This window comes from Aethalodelphis obliquidens, unplaced genomic scaffold (assembly GCF_003676395.1).
Source record: "Aethalodelphis obliquidens isolate GAN/ISIS:26980383/991018 unplaced genomic scaffold, ASM367639v1 scaffold7, whole genome shotgun sequence".
Classification (NCBI taxonomy): Eukaryota; Metazoa; Chordata; class Mammalia; order Artiodactyla; family Delphinidae; genus Aethalodelphis; species Aethalodelphis obliquidens.
This window is the reverse complement of record NW_020837951.1, coordinates 1,931,171-1,942,360: the sequence shown is the minus strand read 5'-3', so window position 1 is coordinate 1,942,360 and position 11,190 is coordinate 1,931,171. Positions and strand designations below refer to the sequence as shown.

The 11,190-nt window shown below is 58.9% G+C and overlaps 3 protein-coding genes and 5 non-coding genes across 18 annotated transcripts in view; 2 read left to right on the top strand and 6 right to left on the bottom strand.

Moving 5' to 3' along the window:
* Positions 1-52: 52 nt before the first annotated feature.
* Positions 53-4,307, top strand: SURF1 (SURF1 cytochrome c oxidase assembly factor). 5 transcript variants are annotated; one of them, XM_027104345.1, is made up of 8 exons: positions 53-272; positions 1,191-1,324; positions 1,407-1,489; positions 2,351-2,542; positions 3,427-3,499; positions 3,586-3,748; positions 3,970-4,051; positions 4,132-4,307. In XM_027104345.1, the coding sequence occupies exons 1-8, from the start codon at positions 68-70 to the stop codon at positions 4,199-4,201; spliced, it is 1,002 nt and encodes a 333-aa protein (XP_026960146.1). In that variant the 5' UTR covers positions 53-67; the 3' UTR covers positions 4,202-4,307. The 5 variants fall into 5 exon arrangements, with proteins under 5 accessions (XP_026960146.1, XP_026960147.1, XP_026960149.1 ...); XM_027104346.1 differs by having other exon boundaries at positions 172-272; positions 1,140-1,324; XM_027104348.1 differs by lacking the exons at positions 53-272; positions 1,191-1,324 and adding an exon at positions 2,104-2,231 and having other exon boundaries at positions 1,414-1,489.
* A 188-nt stretch (positions 4,308-4,495) lies between these two features.
* RPL7A (ribosomal protein L7a) lies at positions 4,496-8,045 on the bottom strand. 3 transcript variants are annotated; one of them, XM_027104351.1, is made up of 8 exons: positions 8,018-8,045; positions 7,309-7,429; positions 6,590-6,739; positions 6,149-6,289; positions 5,873-5,952; positions 5,423-5,553; positions 4,834-4,903; positions 4,496-4,662 (listed from the first exon to the last, which is right to left on the bottom strand). In XM_027104351.1, the coding sequence occupies exons 1-8, from the start codon at positions 8,018-8,020 to the stop codon at positions 4,558-4,560; spliced, it is 801 nt and encodes a 266-aa protein (XP_026960152.1). In that variant the 5' UTR covers positions 8,021-8,045; the 3' UTR covers positions 4,496-4,557. The 3 variants fall into 3 exon arrangements, with proteins under 3 accessions (XP_026960152.1, XP_026960153.1, XP_026960151.1); XM_027104352.1 differs by lacking the exon at positions 8,018-8,045 and adding an exon at positions 7,613-7,646; XM_027104350.1 differs by lacking the exon at positions 8,018-8,045 and adding an exon at positions 7,528-7,596.
* Positions 4,998-5,065, bottom strand: LOC113620296 (small nucleolar RNA SNORD36). Its single transcript, XR_003432740.1, has one exon. It is a non-coding gene; the product is annotated as a small nucleolar RNA SNORD36 (small nucleolar RNA).
* On the bottom strand, positions 5,624-5,696 carry LOC113620295 (small nucleolar RNA SNORD36). The gene has a single exon (XR_003432739.1). It is a non-coding gene; the product is annotated as a small nucleolar RNA SNORD36 (small nucleolar RNA).
* LOC113620293 (small nucleolar RNA SNORD36) lies at positions 6,029-6,103 on the bottom strand. The gene has a single exon (XR_003432738.1). It is a non-coding gene; the product is annotated as a small nucleolar RNA SNORD36 (small nucleolar RNA).
* Positions 6,818-6,888, bottom strand: LOC113620298 (small nucleolar RNA SNORD24). Its single transcript, XR_003432742.1, has one exon. It is a non-coding gene; the product is annotated as a small nucleolar RNA SNORD24 (small nucleolar RNA).
* Positions 7,577-7,651, bottom strand: LOC113620297 (small nucleolar RNA SNORD24). The gene has a single exon (XR_003432741.1). It is a non-coding gene; the product is annotated as a small nucleolar RNA SNORD24 (small nucleolar RNA).
* An 81-nt stretch (positions 8,046-8,126) lies between the features above and the next one.
* Positions 8,127-11,190, top strand: part of MED22 (mediator complex subunit 22) — a 7,341-nt gene continuing 4,277 nt past the window's right edge. Inside the window, exons 1-4 of one of the 5 annotated variants that reach the window (XM_027104359.1) lie at positions 8,127-8,268; positions 8,896-9,047; positions 9,411-9,530; positions 10,510-10,590. In XM_027104359.1, the coding sequence (XP_026960160.1) occupies positions 8,925-9,047; positions 9,411-9,530; positions 10,510-10,590 (324 nt within the window). In that variant the 5' untranslated portion in view covers positions 8,127-8,268; positions 8,896-8,924. Of the gene's footprint in view, positions 8,384-8,407; positions 8,563-8,586; positions 8,606-8,895; positions 9,048-9,410; positions 9,531-10,509; positions 10,591-11,190 lie in introns of those variants that run through there. The other 4 variants (XM_027104358.1, XM_027104362.1, XM_027104361.1 and 1 more) reach the window with 4 other exon arrangements.

Below are 11,190 nucleotides of genomic sequence, written 5' to 3'. Positions count from 1 at the left end.
GCGGGGCCGGGCGGCGCCCCGGAAGCAGACGCCTCCAGATCCCGGAAGCGCGCGCCCGGGCGGGGCGATGGCGGCGGCGAGGGGGCTGGGGCTGCGAGCGGCGGGGCTGGGGTCGCTGCTGCGGGCGGCGCGCACGGGGCCGGTGAGCGGAGCGGGGTGGCCGGGCTGGGGGCGCGCGACCGGACTGAACGAGCTCAGCCGGCCCCTTGCGTCTCCGCAGGCCCCGGCCCGCGCCGTCCGGAGGAGCGCCCTTGGGGTCATCTCGCGCCCAGGTGAGGCCTCGTCCAGGGATGCCCTCGGCATCCGGGAAAGCCGCCCCGTCTGTCCGTGCCTCCGCTTTGCCGGGGCGCGTGGCGTCACGATAAGCCCTGGAACTGCCGCCCGAGCCTCTGAGTCGGGCCCTGGGTGCGCGCGGGCTCTGGCGGGCGCTGTCGTCCGCGCTGCCGCCCGACACGCTCGTCCCGAGACGTGCCATAACCGCCCCACGGCTCCTCGGGCTGATGCGGGGCCAACCCAGGACGGAAACTGTGTGGGCTCCTAAAGGAAAGCCTAGCTAATCACCACGGTTTGCATGTTGCCTCCAAGGCACAGCAAAGGGTACTTGTCTGTAGAGTGCTGTGCACACTGCAAGGGCACGTTGCAAGCCTGCTCCAGGCCTGCCTTTTCACCATCCTCCAGACCCGTAATGCTTTCCGTTGATGGGACTCACCCTCTGAGAGCCTAAATGTACTTCCTGTGTTTGTTCTGCCAACTTTAAATTTACGAACGATGAAAAAGAACAGCTGTTCTGAGTTCTGTAAACCACTCTCCAGAGTGTATCACATTCAGTCTGCAGAGCACAGTAGCCTGTACCCGTGCACCTTCATGACAGGATACATCTCAGCATATTCTTGCACAAAAGGCGTGAGGTGGTTCCATGAATTACCCAGGGTCATGGTTGGTGGCAGAGCCAGGACGAAGCCCTGGATCTCATTCGGTGGGTGAATGTCCACTGAGTGGGTGTCATGCGCTGGGCACTGGGTTAGGAGCTGGGCTGGACGCATGTGCTGGGCTCCCGACTGCACGTGGTGGCCTGGGCCCTCTTCTGCATCACGTTCTCTCCGGTAGTCATGGCAGCTTCAAGGAGTTGTCTGCTCCAGTTCTTTGTTCCAGGGCTTCCGGCCCCATGCCCATGTTGTGACATCTACTAGGGTTGGTCTGGAGGCCCAGCAGGTGTGGCAGCTCTTCAGCCGAAGCAACTGCTGCAAAAACGGAAGACGACTCCTTCCTCCAGTGGTTTCTGCTTCTCATACCTGTGACTGCCTTTGGCCTGGGGACGTGGCAGGTAAAGCCTGGCTTCTCGCGCTCCTGGCTCTGAGCCCTTGACTCTGCTGCCATCTGCTCAGGCTTATGCCCTGTGTCCGCAGGTCCAGCGCCGGAAGTGGAAGCTACAGCTCATCGCAGAACTAGAGTCTAGAGTTATGGCCGAGCCCATCCCGCTGCCCGCAGAGTGAGTGTGTGAGGCCGCCCCCCCCCCGGGGCTGGGGCTCAGGTGAGGTCAGCAGTGGGGCCTGGCTGCTGCCACCCTTCCCGGCCCTGATGGGAGCCCTCAAAATCAGGGGTCCTGCTAGGCTTCCTGTTGACGCCCGACTGCCCTCGTGAAGCTGCCTGTCATACAGACACAGATCTTTGAACCTGAGTTTCGTGCCTTTTCCAGGCCCAGTGTAGCTGAGGGACCCCCCCACAGTGCTGACGGCTTTCTGCAGCAGTAATTCTTAGCTGGAGGGGAGGGCACGCGCATGTCACGTCTGGACATGAGAATGGTACTGTGAGAAAATGCGCAGGCATTCGACTGCTTTCTCCCCTCATTTAAAAGCACTGTCCTAGGAATTCCCTGGTGGTCCAGTGGTTAGAACCCCAGGCCTCCACCGCAGGGGGCCCTGGTTCCATCCCTGGTCGGGGAACTGAGATCCCACAAGCTGTGCGGCACAGCCAAAGAAAAGGCACTGTCCTAAGAGTGCCAGCTAAAATCACAAAGCTTTCCAGACAGAGGAGCAAACAAGTGGGTCACGTTCGGCTTGCAGAAGACGGTTTTGGCCCACGTATTTTATCGTGTTCACACAGGAGGCCACAGCTTTAAGCTTTTCTTGAAAACATGGACTGTTGGGCAGCACAGATCCACGTTCCCATGTGGCATCAAAGGGATCAGCTTCCCCCTTTGGAGGGCGCATCACGCAGACCCCACCGTGGCGGTGTGTCCCCTTCTACATTGCTTCTCAGGCCACGGTGGGCTTCGTGGTTTGCAGACCCTTGAGAGGGTTTGTCTTCCTGCCAAACCTGGCTTGGTCTCAGCTCCTCCCCTCTCTTGTAGCCCGATGGAACTGCAGAAACTGGAGTACCGGCCGGTGAAGGTCAGGGGGCACTTTGACCACTCCAAAGAGCTGTACATGATGCCCCGGACCATGGTGGACCCGGCCCGGGAGGCCCGGGAGGCCGGCCGGCTCTCGTCGGCGGCTGAGAGTGGTGCCTACGTGGTCACTCCCTTCCACTGCACTGCCCTGGGGTGAGTGGGACGCGGGGCAGCTGACCGGCCCGGCAGATGCGGTCCTTCCCACCTCCTTCCTTCTCAGCCCCCAGCCCTGGGGAATCCAAGAAACCCAGATAAGCTCGACTGCTTGGGAGTTTGAAATGTGTAATTCTGACATTATTAAGCCAATTAACTTCTTACTGAACAACGCCTGCCTGTTGAGCTCTGAAGGAAGGAGAGGTGAACGAAACAGGCCTCTGGAGAAACCGTCCGTGAGTGGCCCACACGTTTAGTGCTTAGGGTGCAGCCTGAGGGGCCAGCAGAGCAACTCAAGAGAAAGGAACCCCCAGCCCTGCAGGGAGGGAGTCGACTCGAGGAAGGCTTCCCGGGGGCTCTTCGGGTCAAATAGTGAGCGAGGAGATGGGCGGAGTATCCCAGGGGAAGGAGGTGACATGTACACGTTGGGGGCTCTGCAAGTGCAAGGCCGGTAAGTAGAGCAGCTTCCCAATGGTAACATACAAATGAAACCCCAGGTCCCTTGTCAGCCCCCAGCTTTCTGGTTTTAGATCTGGGATGGGCCCCAACGCTGCGGCTCGGGGACTCCCCTGGTTAGGATGGGAGATTGTGGGCAGACACGCGAGGCAGTAGTTGGAGGCGGCGGGGCGGTGCTGGTCGTTGGCTGCGGTGCAGCAGGTGAAGCACAAGCAAGCAGAGGCCGCTGCTGCTGGCGACAGTGGTGCGGAGGCCGCGAACCTACAGCACTCGGGGCCGGGCACCCCCTCCCCCCTCCAGCTAGCGCTAGTGACCCTTAAACCCTTACCGTGCTGTGGTCCGGGAGGGAGGCGCCAGAGTGACCGTTAGTGACCACCTTTATTCAAAAACCGTCCCCGACCTCAAACAGCGCGCTCTTACTCCTCCAGAGTCACCATCCTGGTAAATAGAGGGTTTGTGCCCAGGAAGAAAATGAATCCAGATACACGGCGCAAAGGCCAGGTAAGGGGCGTGAACCCGTCCCCCTGTAGGAACCAATCCAGGCTCCATGCAGGGCCCCACAGAGCATCTCACACCTTCCTGGGCAGGTTGAGGGAGAAGTGGACCTAGTCGGGATGGTGAGGCTGTCGGAGACCAGGAAGCCCTTTGTTCCCGAGAACAATCCCGCGAGGAACCACTGGCATTACCGGGACCTGGAGGCCATGGCCCGGCTCACAGGCGCAGAGCCCATCTTCATAGATGCCGACTTCAGTACGTCGTGAGCAGGCCCTGTTCTACCTTCCTCTTGACCCTGGACAGCTCCCCGGCACTTCCGCCCCAGCGCTCCCCCAGCGCCCGTGTTGGTGGAGCGCTGAGTGTGCTCGACAGGCGCTAAGAGGAGGGCGACATGGGGGGGCTGGCTGACTGGCCACTAAGTGCCAAGCAGCTGGTAGCACAGGCCCCGGTGAGGACACAGCCCACTGTCCCCGCAGAGAGCACAGTCCCTGGAGGACCCATTGGAGGGCAGACCAGAGTGACCCTGAGGAACGAGCACATGCAGTACATCATCACCTGGTAAGCCCGGGCTCCGCCCACTCCTGCTCGCCCCACCCTCCCTTCAGCCCCTGACAGCGCTCACTTTCTTTCAACCTAAGGTACGGACTCTGCGCGGCCACCTCCTACCTGTGGTTTAAGAAATTCCTAAGCCGGACTCCTGGTGTGTGACAAGGCTGGCGGATGTAGCCCTGTCCCTGAACAGCTGAAACCATTTCAAGAGACTCGACTTTAGGCTGATGACGTGTTACTGGTATAAATAAATCTCTACATCGCATGTGTAGCGCCTTCCTTCCACCCAAATGAACTAGTCCATCTAAGATCCGGGCTTGGTTCAGCGTATTCAAGTACTGCTTGGCCTTTTCAAAACTGGACCAACACACAAGTGCTGCCCTATGAGGGATAAGGACGCAGGGTTCACTTGCCACTGTCCCAACCTCTTAGCTCAAAATGCCCAACACTGGCTGAAGAAGAAGGGTTTTTTTATTATTATTATTTTTATGTACAGAAAAATCAATAGTGTACGCTTAGCCCAGTTTGGTGGCCAGTTCTTTGGCCTTTGCCTTTTCCAGCTTGGCGATGCGAGCCACTGATTTGGGACCCAGGATGTTGCCTCCCCAGTGACGGCGGATCTGTAACAAGAAGACAGGCAGTCAGCTTGGCGGGTCATTTCACGCACTTCTACTGGGTTGTTCCAAGTTGACTGGCAAATACAACTGCTCAGAAAGAGCCGAGAGCCAGGCAGTTCTGACTAAAGACGCAGCTTACCAGAAGACAGTGTTCTGTGTGAGTGTGCCACCTACCTCGTCATATCTGTCGTTGTAATTGGTCCTGATGGCTTCCACCAGCTTAGCCAGAGCACCTTTGTCTTCCCTAACAAGGCAGAGGGGAAAATGGGAGTCACTGGCCTCTCAGTTACCCTTCCAGAAAGCATCAGCGACTTCCTTTTTAGCTCCAACACAAACCTTCTGCCTCAGATGACAACATGACAACATGGTTTATTCAGGTGAAGAAATTCATAACCATCATCGGCAAAGGTTCAGAAAACAGTATTCTTTTTTTTTTTTTTTTTTTTTTTTGGGGTACGTGGGCCTCTCACTCTTGTGGCCTCTCCCGTTGCGGAGCACAGGCTCTGGACGCGCGGGCTCAGCGGCCATGGCTCACGGGCCCAGCCGCTCCACGGCATGTGGGATCTTCCCGGACCGGGGCACGAACCCGCGTCCCCTGCATCGGCAGGCGGACTCACAACCACTGCGCCACCAGGGAAGCCCGAAAAAACTATTTTAAGGTTGGTCTTTAAGCTAAGATCCCGAGAAATTAAGCAAACTTGGGGGTGGGGGAAGGCTGTCCCCTAGTGATTCTTGGGAATTCTGGGCTACACTGCACACTTACGAGTTGACTTGTGTGAAGGCCACTGTGGTGCAGGTCTTCCTGTGGACCAAACGTCCCAGCCGGGCCTTGCCCTTGATGATGCAGTAGGGAACCCCCATCTTACGGCACAGGGCAGGCAGGAAAACCACCAGCTGGAAGACAGCATTAGCTCTAGAGAGTACCTTGAGCAAAAGCAGTAACTTAAAAGCTAACGTGGTAGCAATTGCTCAGGGTTAAAAAGCTCCTACACTTGTACTTCAAGGTTTGATTCAGTGAGAGTGTCACATCATTGCAATAGCCACGAGATGGCTCCCCTGTCAGGACTCCTTAGACGGAAAGCTGACAGTGCTCCCCACCCTGCCAGGGCCTCTGCCAGACCGAGTATTTAGCTTTGAGCTGTCTTCCTGGTACAAACAAGGACCCCACCAATCTCAGTCCAGCAGTCAGCGCTTGAGAACAGGTCACCCGTACCTCGATGGGATCCACGTCATGTGCGATTACCACCAGCTGAGCCTTCTTGTTCTCCACCAAGGTGGTGACAGTATTAACCCCTAGAACATACAAGCAATCTGTGTGGCAGCGGGGTGGGGCTTCTGGGCACAACAGCACTTGCCCCGGGGCCCCGCCATGACTCAGGGTTAAAAAGCTCGAATTTTACTCTTCACAGCGATTCCAGGTGAAGAAGTTCATGCATCATCGCCAGCAGCCTGCCCCACCATTCAGCCTCTTCAAGGCGGGGCCACTCACCTGCTCGGAGGACAGGTGGCCTCTTGGTGGGGACATCCCCTTTGCCTGCAGCTTTCTTCTCAGCTCGGGCCAGCAACCGCTGCTTCTTCACTTGCTTTGTCTCTGGTCTGTACTTGTGGGCCAGCTTGAGCAGTTGAGTAGCTGGAAAAAAGACCGCCAGTTCAGGTCGAGAGTTTAAAACATTACATCACTTAACCGTACGAATGCTAGGTCACTGTCCTGAACACAAGTGCACTTCAAGAGATCTCAGGTCGTATACGTTATCTCTTCAGTATATCACGTTCCGGAAACTAGACAAAGGATCCTAAGTTTTAATAAACTAACGCACTGAAGATACCCCTGCCCCTTTACGGGCCTCAGCTCTGCCGGTGTCCAAGTAAAGGTGGCGACCGTGCCCAAGAAATCCCTCGCCCACGTTGCGCTTCTGCCACAGAACCTCACCTGTTTGGCGGTCCAAGGCCTGGGTGAACTGGTTAATGGCGGGAGGCACTTTCAGCCGCTTATAGAGGATGGCCCTTTGCCGCTGCAGGCGGATGTAGCGGGGCCATTTGACAAAGCGGGTAAGGTCCCTTTTGGGCTGGATGTCCTGTCCTGAGAAGTAAAGGGCAACACTGTGAGGCTCAAACTCCCCGTCCAGTTCGTGTTCAGGGCCACTCAGAAGGGCGTAGGTGCGTCAGCGATCTCGGTGCTTTAAAATGGCATCACCACGTCTCAGCAAACATTCTTTTGCATCACCTGCACACAGACACCTGGGATCACGGGGGACACTACCGACCCCTCTCCTCACTCAACAAGCAGCCGAGGCGTGTGTCGGTACCGCAGCCCCATCGCCTCTGCTCCGGCAGAGCTGGTTTCGTGACGGCCCAGCTGAACCCCGAGGCCAGTATCTGGGCTCCACACTGCCCCACGGTCAGGCGCTTACAGTGCGGCCACGAAGGATGCGCCGTCACTGCCCCCTCTCAGAGGAGAGATTAAGAACCGAGCCGGGTTATAGCTAAAAAGCGGCCAAAACGCGAAAATCCCCATCCAAGTGGCCTCGACTCCAAACTCACTGAATTCTAGCAAGACCAAAACATAACCTTCTGTTCAATCAGCCGCTTTTCTTCGTTGGGGGATACCATCTAAGCAGCCGTTTTCAACATTTCCCGTCTCTTACTCACCAATGCCAAAATTCTTGGGCCTTTTCTCGAACAAGGGGTTGACCACCTTCTTGGCCTCCTGCTTCTTCACCACAGCGGGGGCCGGGGCCACCTTCTTACCCTTGGCCTTCTTTCCCTTCGGCTGGGCAAAAGGAAACACCCAGTTCAACCGCCGCCTCCCCAACGGCTCTCTGAAGAGGAGTGGGTCCCGAGCCGGCCCCAACATCCCCGTGAGCAAACCTGGCCCCAGCCGCAGGCGCCGCGAGCCCGGCGACCGCCCCCCCGCTCGTGCATCAGCGATCTTGGTGGTTAGGGACGTCCTCACCATCACTCAGATAGCAAATATTCTTTCACATCATCTGCACGAGCCTCGGCAGCCCCGCGGCCCCTTTCGGAGTGCGGCGGGCTCCAAACAGCAGAGGCAGACAAAGAACCCCCTGCCCAAGCCCCCAGGCGGCCCCCGGGACGGAAGAGCCCACGGGGCGCTGGAGCGCCTCAGCCCCGTCAGCCTCGAACCCCGCATGGCGACGCTGCGCACCCCGGATCCTCCTCCTCCCCAGGCCCGGCTGCCGAGGAGTCTACGTGGCCCCAGTGCCTCTAGGCGAGGCCCCGCTGGGCTCCTCTCGCGCTGGGCCGTGGAGGGATCCCTGCGCAATCACGCCTCGAGAAGGATGGCAGCGGATAGAGCCCGGATCCGAAAGCCAGCATGGCTGGCACCAACGACACTCACCATCTTGAACGGTTGGCGGAGAAAGAAAGGAAAGGGAATTGTGGGTAATATGTATGCGACCTCGGAGATCGCGAGAACTAAAGCCTGTGCGGGATTTCGGATTTAAAGCGACAGAACTTTCTCCCGCCCGGCGGGCGGTGCCTAGAGCCGGACGACGCGTCTGAGCTGCTTGGAAAGGGGCGCGGAGAGGCGCCGGGGAGCCGGGACTTCTCCGGAGGGGCGCGCGCTCGTCCCCAGCCCGCCCTGGCCAGGTACCCGCCGGTCCCCGGCTCTGCGGACCAGGTGTGGGCGTTGGGGCGGCGTGGCGGCGTGGCGGCGGTGTCGGCGATCTTCTCGTGCGATTTACTCCAAAGTGGCTTAAGAACCGCGAGTTCGGTCTGGAGGCCATCCGGACCGGAGCACGCGCAGCCCGGAGGCACCTGGCGCGGGGCGGGAGGGTGGTCCCAGCAGAGATCCCGGAGCTCAGGAGCCCAAGAGGTCCTGTGGGGTGGCTCCCGGGTGTCCCGGCGTGGAGACGAGGGCGGCGGATTGGGGGTGAAGGCCAAGTGCGTTTGGAGGAGGTGGGGTAGGATCCGAGCGGCTCCTCGGGTGAGGAGTAGGGCAGAAGTGCTGGCGGGGAAGCGGCTGGCCAGGGCAGGTGGGGGACGTGCGTGGGCCTGGCCTCTGAGAAGGCTGCGCCGGAGCCCATCAGGGTGTCGTCGGGGTTCCGGGGAAGGGGCGCGGGCCGGAGGAGACGCCGCAGTGCACTGTGTGCGGATGCTTGGACGAGTGTGTTTGGCAGACAGGGGATCCCCGGAGAGCTGCGGGTCCTGCCGAGGCGGGGGCCTGGAGGGTGGGAGGCGGGGGTTCGCTCGCTCACACCAGACTCTGGGTCCCAGGTGCCCCCTGCCGTGCCCGAGGCCCCGCCATGGCCCAGCAGAGAGCCCTGCCGCAAAGCAAGGAGACGCTGCTGCAGTCTTACAACAAGCGGCTCAAGGATGATGTCAAGTCCATCATGGACAACTTCACCGAGATCATCAAGACCGCCAAGGTGGGTGGGGGCCGCCGGTCTGCTGCCCCTTCTGAGACCGAGGGAAGTAGCAGGGTCTAGAGATTGTGGACAGTGGTGAACGGAGCCAGGGTGTCTGCTTGCAACAGCACCCACTCAACGTGGCTGCTCCGGGCCGGGTGATGGCGATATACCAGTGAACCCTTGTCCCCGTGGGGAGAACATTTGGGCGAGCCGCAAGGGGACTGACAATAACAAACTGGTCAACAGATAAATAAACTGGCCAGTTACAGGTCCTGGTGAGGCAGTTGTAGGGGACTCCAGTCACATTGCCGGGATCCAACGTCCAGCATCACTTACTAGCAGCAAGGGCTTGGACGAGGTCTTGACTTCTCAGTGCCTCAGTTTCCCCTGCATCGTAGGGTCCTTGTGATGACTGGAGGAGTTTATCTGTGTAAAGCGGTTACCATGGGGATTCTTGCGCGCGCACGCCGTCAGGGAGAGAAGCCGGGGAAGGCCTCCCAGGTGGGTAGAGTGGTCAGTGTCTGGTTCCGGTCAGGCAAGCCCGCTGACCGGATTGGGGCAGGATCTCTGCATGACCGCTGCAGACCTGTAAGGCTTTTTGAGCATCGAGGGCGACGATGAAAGCTAGAGTTCATTTAGTGCTCACCACGTGTCAGGCCGAGCCGAGAGGGCCCTCTGTGTCCCGTCCCATTTAGTCTTCACGAGAACTCTACGGGGCAGGTACCATTGTTGTCCTCTCCCTTTTCACAGGGGGAAACTGAGGCTCAGGTTTACCAACCTGCCCAAAGTCATTCTGCTAATAACTGGCAGGGCTGGGGTTTGAACCCGGGAAGTCTGGCTCCTAACCGCTTAGGGTGCCCTGACCCCTGCCCGGACCCTGGCCTGGTGGGTGGGTTGGGACAGTTAGCAGCCTAACAGGCTACGGGCGGGGCAGGACTCCTGGCTCTGCCATTTACTGCCTGAGACACCTTGAGTGTGCTCAGGTCTGTCCCGGCCTCAGGTTTACCCACCTGTAAACCAGGGATGGCGGTCCAGGCTTCTGTGAGTTTCCTAAGATGATGGTCAAGTGCTTAACACAGTGCCTGGCACCCAAGAAGTACTCGGCAAACGATCACTTGAAAAAAACACATTGTCGTTTTATTGATCCATTTAACAGGTCAGTGAGCACCTGAGCTAGGGACGCCATCAGTGCTGAACAGGACTCCATACCCCCAAAAAGACAGGATCAACACCTCCCCGCACCTGGCACAGCGGCTGGTGTCCTTAGGCATCCACTGGTCCTGGTGAAGGTGCCTGTCATCTCCTTAGAACAGAGCTAGAGGGGGTGACGGTGCACGCGGCCTGAGGTCTGGTTGGCAGCACCCGGTGCGCAGAGGGCACGATAGGCCACAGGGTGTGGCGAGTGCGGTCATGCCGCCACTGCCAGGTGCGTGAGGGCCAGGGCGCCTGCCCATTCTAGGCTTTCTTGTTTGCCCTCCAGATTGAGGACGAGACGCAGGTGTCAAGGGCCACTCAGGGCGAGCAAGATAATTACGAGATGCACGTGCGAGCCGCCAACATCGTGAGTCACCAGGTGGAGGGGACAGCCTGGGTTCCAGGAACCTTGTGGTCCCCACTGGGGTTCCCTGGGTGGGGGGCAAACCACTTCTCAGGAGACTCCGCTTGAGAGGAGGGCTGTCCATGGCAGCCGCGTAAGGGGCCACGGCCATCCTGTCGAATGCTGGGCGGTGGTTAGAAAGAGGTCACCCCTTCCTCGCTGAAGATTCTTTATAAGTGCGGGAAGCAAATGGCCAGATGAAACGGGACGTGCATTTTGATCCCTTTCGATGTCACAGAACAAGCAGGGCAACCACGTATTTCCATAGGTCTGTGCCCCCGGATGAAAATGCACAGGACAAGGTCCTAAAGGAATCCCCCCCACAACTGGCAGATGTGCTGCACCTGAGGAAGAGCAGGGCAGGAGGTTGAATGGGGTGGTAGCTGGATCTGGGGTTTGAGGTTTTGAGAAGCAGAATGTGTGCTTGAATAGCACATGAGCTTGGTGATCGTACCAGCAGGAGCAGAAGGCAGAGGCCAGGGGCGCATGGGGACTGGGGGGCTGACGGCACCTGCCTTGGTGCCAGGGACCCTGCCCCCTCCCCCTCCCCCTCCCCTCCCCCTC